Source organism: Oncorhynchus mykiss, chromosome 19 (assembly GCF_013265735.2).
Source record: "Oncorhynchus mykiss isolate Arlee chromosome 19, USDA_OmykA_1.1, whole genome shotgun sequence".
Classification (NCBI taxonomy): Eukaryota; Metazoa; Chordata; class Actinopteri; order Salmoniformes; family Salmonidae; genus Oncorhynchus; species Oncorhynchus mykiss.
In genome coordinates, this window is record NC_048583.1 from 41941459 (window position 1) to 41957361 (window position 15903).

General features: G+C 42.2%; 1 protein-coding gene across 1 annotated transcript in view; it reads left to right on the top strand.

The window, feature by feature from the left end:
• The first annotated feature begins 345 nt into the window (after nucleotides 1-345).
• The window catches only part of LOC110497886 (E3 ubiquitin-protein ligase pellino homolog 2), a 42288-nt gene continuing 26730 nt past the window's right edge, over nucleotides 346-15903 (top strand). Inside the window, exon 1 of the mRNA XM_021574336.2 lies at nucleotides 346-715. Within this exon, the coding sequence (XP_021430011.1) occupies nucleotides 639-715 (77 nt within the window). The 5' untranslated portion in view covers nucleotides 346-638. The remainder of the gene's footprint in view (nucleotides 716-15903) is intronic.

The following is a 15903-nucleotide window of genomic DNA, read 5'->3' on the forward strand; positions in this document are numbered from 1 at the left end:
CTTTCTAAATGATATGAACGTGGCAGTGTGAAATGTGAAAGCTATGATGATCCCTTTAAGAATAGCCAGATAGTACTCTTTGTTTACATAATAGAAGGTGCCGCCTCATTCTAGCCATGCCCATGTGAGATATAGAACAAGGGACGTCTGTTCTAATTTCTCGTATTTATTTGACTAAGATGTATTATAGAAATCAAATGATGAAAAATAAAATATAATATCCCGATATCAGCTTACATCGATAAAGTGTTGTGTAAATAAATGAGTCCAAAAAAAGTGATGAGAGGAATTTGTCTAAAGGTCCCCCCTGTTTAAAGTAAAGGACTGCTGAATGGTATGGTCCACCCCTGTGCCTGACTGGTTATGCATCCGCTTTTAGAGCGGGTTGAACTGGCAAATTGCGTTAATTACGATCTGCTTGTAACATATCTAACACAAAAATAATTATATTCGATTAATTTTTTAAAAAATAAGACGGCTCTATATGGTTGTAAAGACGTATACGACGTGATATTGTGTGAAATGGCAGCTGCTTACACCCTTTGAAGTGAATTTCCTATGATCGTTTCCTTTTGAATTTGGGCGAGTGCATTGAGATTGAGGGGCGCCTGCTGTCCATAGAAGCAAGAAAAAGCCTAATGTTTTCGCAAAGCCAGGAGGAACACTGCGGCCCGACTAAAGACCCAATAAAATACGGGGAGCTGGTAGTATTAGGGTAAGTTGGAGAAAGGCTTGTGTATTTTCTAAAGTCAACCAGTTTAGCTAGCTGACATTTTGTAGGCTAGGTGAAAAAGTCGAAGCTATGTTTGTGAACGTCAGAACTTTTTTCCTGCACAGAAAACACGGGCTGGAGTTAAATATTTTTTCTGTGAATAAATATTCATGCTTAACTTCGATTTAGCTGTTGACAATAGGGTTAACTTACATGCACACTAATAATTGGATATTAAACTAATTCAAATAAACGTTTATTTGACACATGCGATGAATACGAAAAGTGTGGACTTTACCTTGAACCGCTTACGAGCCCTTACCCAACAATGCAGTTAAAAAGTAAGAAAATTGACAAATTGGTAAGAAAATAGTGAGACAATAAAATAAGGTGGTTGAGGTAATATGTAGGTTTGGTTAGGTGATTGCTTGAAGTACCAGCTATGTACATGTAGGTAGGTGGCGAATAGCAGAAAGTCAATGTAGCCGTTTAATAACTTTAAAGTAGTCTTATGGCTTTGGGGTAGAAACTGTTCAGGAGTCTTTTGGTTCCAGACTTGGCACTCTGGTGCTGGGTGATCGCAGATAGTACAGACTGTGACTTGGGTGGCTAGAGTCTTTGACAATTAGGGCCTTCCTCTGACACCACCTGGTATAGAGGTCCTGGATGACAGGGAGCTCAGTCCCCGGTGATGTACTGGGCCGTACACACTACCGGCTGTAGTGCCTTGCAGTTGGATGCAGAGCAGTTGCTAAACCAAGCAGTGAAACAGCCAGTCAAGATTCTCTCAATGGTACAGCTGTAGAGTATCTGAGGGCCAATACCAATTTTTTTTTTTTCATCCTCCTGAGGGGGAAGAAGTGTTGTTGTGCCCTCTTCACGTGTTGGTGTGTTTGGACAATGATTGGTCCTTAGTGATGTGGAAATTGAGGAACTTGAATCTTGACGGTCTCCTCTACAGCCCTGTTGATTTGAATAGGGGCATGCGCGGCCCTCCGTTTCCTGTAGTCATGATCAGCTCCTTTTGTCTTGCTGACATTGAGGGAGAGGTTGTTGTCCTGGCACCACACTGCTAGGTCTCTGACCTCTTCCCTGTAGGCTGTCTTATCGTCTTTGGTGATCAGGCCAACCACGGTTGTGTCATCAGCAAACTTAATGATGGTGTTGGGTGTGGCTACACAGTCCTAAGCACCTACTCCTGAGGGGCCTGTGTGTTGAGGGTCAGCATGGCGGATGTGTTGTTGCCTACCCTCACCACCTGCGGGTGGCCTGTCAAAGTCCAGGATCCAATTGCAGAGGGAGGTGTTTAATCCCAGGGTTTAGTCCTTAAGTCTTTAACCAACAATGCATTTCAATAAATAGAGTTAAGGAAATATTTACTAAATAATCTAGTGAAAAAAATATAAATAAATAAATAATAAAGCAACACAAGAAAATTACATAACAATAACGAGGCTATATACCAGTACCAGTACCGAGTCAATGTGTGGTACAGGTTAGTCGAGGTAATTTGTTAAGTGACTGCATAATTAATAAACGGTGAGCAGCAGTGTAAAAACAAAGGGGGGGGGGGTCAATGTAAATAGTCCTGGTGGCCAATTGATTAATTGTTCAGCAGTCTTATGGCTTAGGTGTAGAAGCTGTTAAGGAGCCTTTTGGTCCTAGAATTGGCCCTCTGGTACCGCTTGTTGTGTGGTAGCAGAGAGAACAGTCTATGACTTGGATGACTGGAGTCTTTGACAATTTGTTGGTGGCCCTTACGGTCAGATGCTGAGCAGTTGCCATACCAGGTGGTGATGCAACCAGTGCTCTCGATGGTGCAGCTATAGAACATTTTGAGGATCTGGTGACCCATGCCAAATCTTTTCAGTCTCCTGAGGGGGAAAAGGTGTTGCCGTGCCCTCTTTATGACTGTCTTGGTGTGTTTGACCATGACACTTCGTTGGTGATGTGGACACCAAGGAACTTGACTCTCGACACCAATGAACTTAACTCTCGAACTGCTCCACTTCAGCCCCGTCAGTGTGAATGGGGGGCCTGTTTGGACCTCCGTTTCCTATAATCCACGATCATCTCCTTTGTCTTGCTCACATTGAGGGAGAGGTTGTTGTTCTGGCACCACACTGTCAGGTGTCTGACCTCCCTATAGGCTGTCTCGTTGTTGGTGATCAGGCCTACCACTGTTGTGTCATCAGCAAACTAAATGATTGTGTTGGAGTCGTGTTGGCCATGCAGTCGGTTGAACTGAGAGTACAGGAGGGGACTAAGCACACACCCTTGAGGGGCGCCAGTGTTGAGGATCAGCGTGGCAAATTTGTTGCTGCCTACCATTACCACCTGGGGGGTGGCCCGCCAGGATCTAGTTGCAGAGGGAGGTGTTTAGTCCCAGGGTCCTTAGTGATGAGCTTTGTGGGCACTGATGTTGATTGCTGAGTTGTAGTCAATGAACAGCATTCTCACATACAGGTCCTTGCAAAAGTATTCATCCCCTTTGTGTTTTTCCTATTTTGTTGCATTACAACCTGTAATTTTGAATGGATTTCATGTCATGGACATACACGAAATGGTCCAAATTGGTGAAGTGGAATAAATTAAAATATGGAAAAGTGGTGCGTGCATATGCATTCACCCCCTTTGCTATGAAGATCCTAAATAAGATCTGGTACATCCAATTACCTTCAGAAGTCACATAATTAAAGTCCACCTGTGTGCAATCTAAGTGTCACATGATCTCAGTATATATACACCTGTTCTGAAAGGCCCCAGAGTCTGCAACACCACTAAACAAGGGGCACCACCAAGCAAGGAGCTCTCCAAACAGGTCAGGGACAAAGTTTTAGAGCTGTACAGATCAGGGTTGGGTTATAAAAAAATATCTAAAACTTCAAACATCCCACGGAGCACTATTAAATCCATTATTAAAACATGGAAAGAATATGGCACCACAACAAACCTGCCAAGAGAGGGCCGCCCACCAAAACTCACGGACCAGGCAAGGAGGGCATTAATCAGAGGGGCAATAAGGAGACCAAAGATAACCCCGAAGGAGCTGCAAAGCTCCACAGCGGAGATTGGAGTATCTGTCCATAGGACCACTTTAAGCCATACACTCCACAGAGCTGGGCTTTATGAAAGAGTGTCCAGAAGAAACTGTGAAACTGGTCAGAATTGAAGGAATGATGGATGGTGCTAAATACAGGGAAATTCTTGAGGGGAAACCTGTTTCAGTCTTCCAGAGATTTGAGACTGGGACGGAGGTTCACCACCTAGCAGGACAATGACCCTAAGCATACTGCTAAAACAACACTTGAGTGGTTTAAGGGGAAACATTTAAATGTATTGGAATGGCCTAGTCACAGCCCAGACCTCAATCCGATTGAGAAACTGTGACTTAAAGATTGCTGTACCCCAGCGGAACCCATCCAACTTGAAGCAGTTTTGCGTTGAAGAATGGGCAAAAATTCCAGTGGCTAGATGTGCCAAGCTTATAGAGACACCCCAGGAGACTTGCAGCTGTAATTGCTGCAAAAGGTGGCTCTACAAAGTATTGACTTTAGGGGGGGTGAATAGTATTGCACGCTTAAGTTTTCAGTTTTTTTGTCTTGTTTGTTTCACAATAAAAACAATTATTTTGCATCTTCACAGTGGTAGGCATGTTGTGTAAATCAAATTATACATTTGAATTCCAGGTTATAAGGCAATAAAATAGAAAAAAAAATGCCAAGTGGGGTGAATACTTTTGCAAGCCACTGTAGATGTTCCTTTTGTCCAGGTGGGAACGGGCAGTGTGGAGTGCGATTGAGATTGCCCCGTCTGTGGATCTGTTGGGGTGGTATGCAAATTGGAGTGGGTCTGGGGTTTCTGACATGTTGGTGTGAGCCATGACCAGCCTTTCATAGCACTTCATGGCTACCCACGGGCGGTAATCATTCAGGCAGGTTACCTTCACTTTCTTGGGCACAGGGACTATGGTGGTGTGTTTGAAACATATAGGTATTACAGACTCCGACAGGGAGAGGTTGAAAATGTCAGTGAAGGCACTTGCAAGTTGGTCTGTGCATGCTTTGAGTACACGTCCTGGTAATCGGTCTGGCCCCGTGGCTTTGTGAATGTTGTCTAGTTTAAAGGTCTTGCTCACATCGGCTACTGAGAGCGCGATCACATTGTCGTCCGGGATAGCTTGTGCTCTCATGCATGCTTCAATGTTACCTCGAAGCGAGCAATGAAGTAATTTAGCTCGTCTGGTAGGCTCGCGTTACTGGGAAGCTCGTGGCTGGGTTTCCCTTTGTAGTCCGTAATATTTTTAAAACCCTGCCTCATTCTCGCCGAGCGTTGGAGCCGGTGTAGTAGGACTCAATCTTAGTGCTGTATTGATTATTTTGCCTGTTTGATGGTTTGGCTGAGTGCACAGCGGGGTTTCTTAGATTAGTGTCCCACTCTTTGAAAGCGGCAGCTTTAGCCTTTAGCTTGGTGAGGATGTTTGCCTGTAATCCATGGCTTCTGGTTGGGAAATGTACGAAATTTACTTTTTAGCTTATCTGCCAAGGGGACTGGTAGATGAGAAAATCCACCAGCCAATCATATTTTTTACATTTCTTTTTGTGTCACATATACATTAATTTCAGTACGTTTCATTGAGATAAGGTATTATGTTGATTACAAACTTAAAGAGGAGGCCAGAGCAAAATTTGAAACAAAATTGTTATTATATTGATCAACGGTTAATCAAATCAAGAGCACATTGTAGAGCACATTTTAAAAACAACTGTAGTTGACCAAAAGTCCTACTATACATAGTGAAAAAATGCCAAACAGTGGGCACACAATGAAATAAACCAAACATATCAGATACAATGAATATGCGTACATGGAAGTCAAAACAGGGCAACAACAATGGTAAGATACAATTATGAGAAGTGCAGTGGACATAGAACTGGTGCTCTCCTGATACAAAGGGGAAGCAGGTCTACAAATCCTTTACTTTGAGTAGAAATACCCTGAAAAAATACAGGTAAAATAGAGACTTATCAGATGCTGGTTATTTTTGCTGTGGCTCGATTTAATTTCCAAGCCTGAATACAACTTAAGAAGTCTTCAACTCAAACTTCTACTGAAGTATTTGCTATTATATGTACTTATGAATCCAACATAATAGTAAATTAGGTTTTGTAAACCTATCAGATGCTTAATCAACTTAAACCTCATCAGACTCCTCACTCCACCGCAATCACCCTCTGCACGGTCCATGAAGTCTGGCCTCCTACTCCTGACAGAGTCCTGGTGCCACAGCGTCACAGCTTTTATTGGATCATACTCCCTGATCTCTGGAGAGGACAGCTGTACCATAAGGAGATCTGACAGTGTATCAGACTTTAGGTTGGACCGCCAATCGGTTTTCACCTGTTTCATGGTATTAAAACCTCTTTCACATTCATCTGAGGAGGCAGGGAAGGACAGGACCAGTTCAACCAATGGCGGAAATCAGGGCAGGACTGCTGATGGCCTCTGTTGACACGGAACCAGGACATCTTCTGCAGGGACTGTGGCTCTTAGTACATCAGCACCTTCAGGACAGTCCACTGGTCAGGGATCCTTTCAACATGGATGCCAGAGGTCTCAACAGGCTTGTAGTGGTCCACCAGAGTTTCCATTTCAGTGTCACCAAAATCTAGAATTACTGTATACATTACAACGAGCATCATGCAGTTTTAATTCTCAAACTATAAAAATATGATGATGAACCTGAGCCTAACTGCCCTTTAATATAAAACATAAAGTAATCTGCTGCATCTCCTGACTCTGGCCAGTTGGTGAAGCTGACCAGCTTGGTGGCACACAGGACCCGTAACACTGGCGTCCTGGAACCTGTCACTCATACTCTCGACTAGCCCGTCAAGCGTTTTGTCTTGTGAGGTGACGAGGGTCTTGCTGTCACCTCTGTTCAGCGAAAATCGTTGTGGCCTTCATCATGGGCCCATCTCTGATGATAAAAGGCTAATTTTACCATCCTTTCAGAATTGTCCTTTATGACACACTCACTCACTCTCTCTCCCTCTCTTATTGATGTCATCCTTTCTCTTAATTATTTTAAGTTAAGTATTTCTTATTGCAGCTTAAATAAACATACCTAGTTTTGTACTTTTTAAGTACTGCCTGTGTTGAGGAGCTGTGGGCTTCTGCTATGGTGATGGCGGCCCTCTGCAGACAGGTTGCTCAGGTGTGTTAGTGTGTCATGCAGGAAGCCACAGAAACGGATAACAGCATCCTCCCTCGCAGTACTGGAGTATTTCCTGGCCTTGGCCTGCTGGACACCTCTGACATTTTGGGCATCAGCAGATTGAATCTGAAATACATAAAGAACAGACATACAAGTAGACAATTAATTGCTGTCCAAAAAATCTATTAGATATGACACTATCAGTGCATAAAGCATTGAAACATGATGTTACCAATTTCTAACCGTGTTTGTTATTTACTGGACACACCTACTCATTCTAGGGTTTTTCTTTCTTTCTTTTTTTACTATTTTCTGCATTGTAGAATATTAGTGAAGACATCAAAACTATGAAATTACACACATGGAGTCATGTAGTAACCAAAAAAGTGTTAAACAAATTAAAATATATTTGAGATTCTTCAAAGTAGCCACACTTTGATGACAGCTTTGCACACTCTTGGCATTCTCTCAACCAGCTTCATGAGGTCATTTGGAATGCATTTCAATTAAATCAAATCAAATCAAATTTTATTTGTCACATACACATGGTTAGCAGATGTTAATGCGAGTGTAGCGAAATGCTTGTGCTTCTAGTTCCGACAACGCAGGAATAATCAACAAGTAATCTAACTAACAATTCCAAAACTACTGTCTTGTACACAGTGTAAGGGGATAACGAATATGTACATAAGGATATATGAATGAGTGATGGTACAGAGCAGCATAGGCAAGATACAGTAGATGGTATCGAGTACAGTATATACATATGAGATGAGTATGTAAACAAAGTGGCATAGTTAAAGTGGCTAGTGATACATGTATTACATAAGGATACAGTCAATGATATAGAGTACAGTATATACGTATGCATATGAGATGAATAATGTAGGGTAAGTAACATTATATAAGGTAGCATTGTTTAAAGTGGCTAGTGATATATTTACATTTCCCATCAATTCCTATTATTAAAGTGGCTGGAGTTGAGTCAGTATGTTGGCAGCAGCCACTCAATGTTAGTGGTGGCTGTTTAACAGTCTGATGGCCTTGAGATAGAAGCTGTTTTTCAGTCTCTCGGTCCCAGCTTTGATGCACCTGTACTGACCTCGCCTTCTGGATGGTAGCGGGGTGAACAGGCAGTGGCTCGGGTGGTTGATGTCCTTGATGATCTTTATGGCCTTCCTGTAACATCGGGTGGTGTAGGTGTCCTGGAGGGCAGGTAGTTTGCACAGGGCGGGATCGAGACCCAGGGTCTCGAGCTTGATGACGAGCTTGGAGGGTACTATGGTGTTGAATGCCGAGCTGTAGTCAATGAACAGCATTCTCACATAGGTTTCAGGTGTGCCAGGTGTGCCTTGTTAAAAGTTAATTTGTGGAATTTCTTTCGTTAATGAGTTTGAGCCAGTCAGTTGTGTTGTGACAAGGTATGGGTGGTATACAGAAGATAGCCCTGTTTGGTAAAATACCAAGTCCATGTTATGGCAAGAACAGCTCAAATAAGGAAAGAGAAATGACGGTCCATTACTTTAAGACATGAAGGTCAGTCAATAAGGAACATTTCAAGTACTTTGAAAGTTTCTTCAAGTGCAGTCGCAAAAAGGATCCAGCGTTATGATGAAACTGGCTCTCATGAGGACCGCCACAGGAAAGGAAGACCCAGAGTTACCTCTGCTGCAGAGGATAAGTTCATTAGAGTTACCAGCCTCAGAAATTGCAGCCCAAATAAATGCTTCAGTCTGCAGTTCTTATACCAATAGACCATTCGACGAGGGATGCAAGCTCTTGTTTGCTGAATGTCAAATATAGCGGCCAATAGAACTTACGGGAAGTTTGAAAGAATTGCCAACGCCCGATGGCGGTAGGCTATGACCGTTATTTATTCAGACCCATAACCATTCAATGTTAGTGAAGAGAGACTGCTTTCACTTATCTAATTCTAGACCAACTATATTATATTAAGCATGTCATTAGAATGATGAAGATGAGGACAACTTATTTCATTTAACTGTTGTGAGAAAGAGGGGGTAGGCTATAACAACATTAGGGGAAATATTATGAAAGGTATGAGTCAGCCTACTACTAATTATAGAAATAGGCCCTATTATATTTCAAAATGTAAAATCAAATTCGCTAGCCTATACTTGTGCTGCACCAGATTTGCATGTTCTCTCCCAACTTCATCATCATTTGAAGGAGGTCTGAAAAACCAGTCTATATAATAGTAATATCATTCCCACTAAAAAAGATTACCCTACTGGAGCTTTTTTAATTGATTTACCCAAGAGGGCATATAGCTAGCTACATCTATGGGCTTTTATGTTTTTTTTTTCATGCATTATGTGCAGTAGCCTATATCATATGTATTGGATAATGAAACAATAATTTAGTATTTTTTGGACTTGTGAGCATAAAATGTATTTTAATGTAGGGCTTCCAAAATGTATTTAATATATAGCTCATCAGGCTCAGGTAGCATCAGGTTTGAAATGTATTTCAAATCCAGCCTATTTGTTCTCGGGAAGTGATTTGTTCTCGGGATGAAACATCTGTAAAATACTGGGAAAATATTCAACCATAGTGCCAACTATTGATGACAAAGTTAGGATCATTTGAAAGAAATCACACAAAAATAGCACAATTGGTCAGGAGCCCGTAAAACGGCGGCCATCCCCTCTAGCGCAATTATTTTATGGCAAAAGGTTGTGGGGCATTAGTCATGTAAGCACCTTACTCTGCTTATCTTAATTGCCTTAACGTCATAATCGGGGAAAAAAACACCTGGTTTTCTGAGCAATCTTTCGAATTATTAGGACATGTAACAGCAAATGCATCCAACAAATGTGTAGTCACACGCTATGTAGTCAGTCGTTGTGTGCTAAGAATATAGGTCCAAATACTAATCTTTTGACTGCTTTAATACACATACGTGAATTTGTCCCAATACCATTGGTCCCCTAAAATGGCGGGACAATGTACAATAAGTGCTATAATTTCTGAACTGTTCACCCGATATAGATGAAAAGCTTTAATTTGAACGTATGACAGTCAAGACTTTAACTTCATAGTCATTGTATAATTTCAATGCCAAAACGAACAAAAAAAAGTCACTGTGGCAATACTTTTGGCGCTTACTTTTTAAATGAGCATACAAGTATGTTTAATTTGATTAAAGCAGTCCTACATGACTGTTTGGAGTGCGGTGCCATACCTTTAGCTCTGTGATGCAGCAGAGCTGGCACGCTGAAGATAAAGTAGCGGCAGATGTCTCTGGAGGGGTCATAACTACGCTCTAGCTGTTCTCCAGACAGTGGTGACACTGGAATGTGTCCCAGGCACTGTTGGTGGCCACGTCACCTCCCTCAGAACCAGTGAAGATCTCCAGGTTCTTAGTGGGGTATCAGCACAATCTATAGAGGACAGAAGATGTAATTAGTGGGGAGGACTAACCGAGTTGATGAGTGTGTATGGGGACTGCATCACTGAGTGCAGAGTAGAGGGGCAAGCTCAGACAAACGGTGTAGTCTATCCCTGCCTTAACACTGATCTGTGTTCTTAGGCAAAATTGTGAGTGAGCCCACTCCCTTGGCTGAGAAGCAACCCCACACATGAATGGTCTCAGGATGCTTTACTGTTGGCATGACACAGGACTGATGGTAGCGCTCACCTTGTCTTCTCCGGACAACCTTTTGCCGGATGCCCCAAACAATCAGAAAGGGGATTCATCAGAGAAAATGACTTTACTCCAGTCCTCAGCAGTCCAATCCCTGTACCTTTTGCAGAATATCAGTCTGTCCCTGATGTTTTTCCTGGAGAGATTTGGCTTCTTTGCTGCCCTTCTTGACACCGTGCCATCCTCCAAAAGTCTTCGCCTCACTGTGCGTGCAGATGCACTCACGCCTGCCTGCTGCCATTCCTGAGCAAGCTCTTTACTGGTGGTGCCCCGATCCCGCAGCTGAATCAACTTTAGGAGACGGTCCTGGCGCTTGCTGCACTTTCTTGGGCGCCCTGAAGCCTTCTTCACAACAATTGAACCGCTCGCCTTGAAGTTCTTGATGATCCGATGAATGGTTGATTTAGGTGCTATCTTACTGGCAGCAATATCCTTGCCTGTGAATCCCTTTTTGTGCAATGCAATGGTGATGGCACGTGTTTCCTTGCAGGTAACCATGGGTGACAGAGGAAGAACAATGATTCCAAGCACCACCCTCCTTTTGAAACTTCCAGTCTATTATTCAAACTCAATCAGCATGAGAGGGATCTCCAGCCTTGTCCTCGTCAACACTCACACCTGTGTTAACGAGAGAATCACTGACATGATGTCAGCTGGTCCTTTTGTGGCAGGGCTGAAATGCAGTGGACATGTTTTTGGGGGATTCAGTTCATTTGCATGGCAAAGAGGGACTTTGCAATTCATCTGATCACTCTTCATAACATTCTGGAGTATATGCAAATTGCCATTATACAAACTGAGGCAGCAGACTTTGTGAAAATTAATATTTGTGTCATTCTCAACTTTTGGCCACGACTATCTATACACAACGTGTCATACACACGCGCTTGCATATACAAACCCACTACTCACTTGCTCATATTCAACAAACATATAGAGAGTTAGAGACTAGGTGTGTCTTTATCGTGATCCAGGATGGAGGAATATTATTTGGTTGTCGTCATCTGGCATGGTGATGGCACAGTGGCTGTTTGTTGGTCCCACTGCGACACATCACCACCTTCAACTGGTTTGGTAACTACGCCAACACAACTGGTACGTAGGCATTGGAGTTTGATACCCCTGGTCAGGATTCCACCGAGGAAGGTGGAGGGCTACATATGTGCCGAGTTCTGTAAGGCACATGATGAGTTGGAACACTCATGACCCCAAAAGCCTTTAAGAAAGTTGCGTCAAGGTCAAAGGTGACTCACCTGTCAACTTGGCGTCCTCTGCCTCGTAGTGGTCCAGGGCGGTGCAGTAAAAGCCGGACTCCACCTTGTCAGACGTATGTTCTCTACACACACACTGACCTGTCTCGTGAGGGCGAGAGTAAAAACAGTCAGGAAATGGCATAGGACAGAGTTGAGATGTTGCATTCAAGGTGTAACAGTTGATTTTTAAAGACTGTTGGTGTATCAAAAGAAGCAACTAAGGATAATAATTTAGCTAAATAAGTGATAACGTACTGAGTCGAGCTGTACCCGTTCACGCCACTCGTCAGTCAGTAGGGCCCAGTATTGAACAGCCTGCTGTCATTTCATGCCCAACCCTCGTGGAGAGCTATCCAATTACATAAGGTACTTGTACAAATTCTATATAGAACCGTCCTCTGTATAGAACAATATTTCTAATCAAATAGAAAGCAGTTGGTGAAAGTCAATAACGTCATCCTCTCAATGTGACAAATGTCCTAATAACAATGCCTTCGTACAGCGTCAATGCAATTACAGGAACACTCAGTACCACTAATGATTAAGTTATTGAGGTGATTTGATCGAAGTCATTGTTACCTGCAGGAAGACCCAGTGCGCTGTGTATAGAGAGCCTAGGTACTCAGAACAGAGTGGATCCTGTATCTGCTATCACTGTCAGCTAAGGACAGAACAACTTCCCCACCACATAGTGAAAGTGGGCCTGTATGAAGAGAGGGAATGGAGAAAGAGAAGATGGTTAGAGGTCATTCTCTTTTATTGTAACTGCACAAAACTGCCAGAGTAAAAGTTATAAAATCTGCATTTCACATAGACCATCTCAAAGTGTGCAGTTAGCAGCTTACAATATTGCCCATGTACACTGAACCAAAATAAAAACAAGATGTATTGGTGCACAAATGTGTCTATCCCTGTGAGCATTTCTCCTTTGCCAATATAATCCATCCACCTGACAGGTGTGGCATATCAAGAGGCTGATTAAACAGCATGATCATTACACAGATGCACCTTGTGCGGGGGGACAAAAGGCTAAAATGTGCAGTTTTATCACAACACAATGCCACAAGTTGAGGGAGCATGCAATTGGCGTGCCACCAGGGCTCTTGCCAGAGACTTGAATGTTAATTTCTCTACCATTTAGCCGCCTCAATGTCATTTTAGAGAATTTGGCAGTACATCCAACCGGCCTCGCAACCACAGACCACATCTAACCATGCCTGCCCAGGACCTCCACATCAGGCTTCGTCCCCTGCGGGATCGTCTGAGACCAGCCACCTGGACAGTTGATGAAAGCATTTCTGCACAAACTGTCAAACCGTCTCAGGGAAGCTAATCAGCGTGCTCTTTGTCCTCACCAGGGTCTTGACCTGACTGCAGTTCGGTGTTGTAACTGACTTCGGTGGGCAAATTTATTTTTATTTTACCTTTTTTAACCAGGCAAGTCAGTTAACTCTTAGGGATAGTGAGACGCTAGCGTCTCAAGTGGCCAATAGCCTCGGGAAATGCATAGCGCCAAATTCAAATAAAAAGCGATACAACTCAAACTTTCATTAAATCACACATGCAGGGTACTCAATTAAAGCTACACTCGTTGTGAATCCAGCCAACATGTCAGATTTTAAAAATGCTTTTCGGCGAAAGCATGAGAAGCTATTATCTGATAGCATGCACCCCCCCTGAACCACCTGAACGAGTTGTAAACAAAATAATTAGCGTAGCCGGCGCTACACAAAACGCTGAAATAAAATATAAAACATGCATTACCTTTGACGAGATTCTTTGTTGGCACTCCAATATGTCCCATAAACATCACAATTGGTCCTTTTTTTTCGATTAATTCCGTCCATGTATACCCAAAATGTCCATTTATAAAGCAGGTTTGATCCGGAAAAAAAACAGCTTTCCAAAACACAACGTCACTCCAAAACATTTCAAAAGTTGCCTATAAACTTTGCCAAAATATTTCAAACTACTTTTGTAATACAACTTTAGGTATTTTTAAGCGTTAATAATCGATCAAATTGTAGACGGGGCAAACTTTATTCGATAGAGAAAGTAAACAAAACATGCCCCTTTTTCCCTCTTGCGTAACTCTCAACAGTGTAACGTTGTTCCATGATGTGCCTCTTCTTTGTTTCACCAATGATTAACTTCAACCCAATTCCAAAGACTGGTGACATCCTGTGGAAGTCGTAGGAACTGTAAAATGGGCGCTATCTAATTTCCCTTGGCAAAGACAACTGAGGGAACAGTCAGAGGAAAATAATTGTTTTATTCTGAACAGTTTTTCCTTCAGAGTGTTTTCTATCCACACCTACTAATCATATGCATATATGCATATAATATATTCCTGGCATGAGTAGCAGGAAGTTGAAATTGTGCACGCTATTTATCCAAAAGTGGAAATCTCCAAGAAGTTAAGAACAAATTCTTATTTTCAATGACGGCCTAGGAACAGTGGGTTAACTGCCTGTTCAGGGGCAGAACGACAGATTTGTACCTTGTCAGCTCGGGGGTTTGAACTTGCAACCTTCCGGTTACTAGTCCAACGCTCTAACCACTAGGCTACCCTGCACACCTTTGATGGCCACTGGCATGCTGGAGAAGTGTGCTTTTCACAGACGAATTATGATAGCCACATTAGCATTGACCTTTTGGAGTGTAATTACAAACTTAGCTAGCTATGTGCTTAAATGTTAGCTAATTAGTTAACTTCCTAGCTAGCTGACGTTAACCTAGCTTGCCTAATCAATAGCCTGCTTTAATAAAAGAAGACCAAGTTACTACCAATTTTAATATTGAAATCATAGTTGGTTGGTTAGGTTCTCTACTGAAAAACTATACCTTTTTATCGTCGGCCATTGTCCCTACATCACCACCATTGCCTTTCACTGTCAAAATACGATTTCCATTAAATAACTCAGCCACAGTCAATTGGCTGCATCCCAAAAATGTATTAAAACAAAAACAAACTTTTTGGTTTTAATTTAAAATCATGGTTAGGCATAAGGTTAGCATAAGGTTAGTTATACAATCTGATTTTAAGAGAACATGTCGAAATAGGTGTGGTTTAGCCATAATAATTAAGAATTTGAAGCGGTGTTAACTAGTGACTACTATGTTCATTGTCTAGAATTTTCCCCTGTAACCCTTCGATCACACCGACAGCGTTCTTGCGCGAAATAGTACGCAGCATCATCTGGATATGTATGCAACAAAAGTTCAAAATTCCCCTTCTGATACCATTTCTGTCAAGCCGTCTACGCATACAGTTTGACTCTATGTTCGCTAAATCCAACATATGCACCACACTGCAACTGCCTCTGCAACGCAATGCTGCAAGGCAAATGCAGGGTTTCATTGGAAATGAATGTAATTCTGGTGTACCAAAATGCAATGGCACTGTCGGGGATCTAAGCATAATAATACAACTATTGCAGTTGCAAGAGCAAGAATTTATTTTTAGTGAGAAGAGAAATCCATTTGGGGATGTTGTGTTTGCGCAACCACCCTCTGCTCATTTGACCACATTCCGCGTGCGCTCACGGGACCCATCCTCTGTGCGCTAGTCTCAGTGTTGGCTTCCGCACTGAAGTTTTAATCTTTCTCAACAGTGTCACCTCACGCTCAATGGGCTTTAGAAGCTGATTTGACCCCATACCTGGCAATACAATGTCACATTAATCTTAATCTATGTTGAAGAATACCCATCACAAAGAGCAAATCTGAACACACTGATTTTTGCAGGTTTCACAAAAAGAGATGTCCCACAGATTTGAACGTTCTTAGCATGGCACTTGCTTTACATTTGGCCTGTATAACGCCTAAATATCATAACAGACAGTATTGGGATTTTTAGACATGGGTAACAACTGCCACATTGTTTTCAAATGATTTATGTATTTTAAGGACCACATTATTGACATTTAGTGAAAACAGATTGGTTTACTGCGGTTTTGTAGAATTCTCACAGCATCCATTGTTTGCCAGGTGAACTGACTGACTACTCACATAATGAAAGTTATAAAGTATGTTCTCTCTCATTTTAGATATA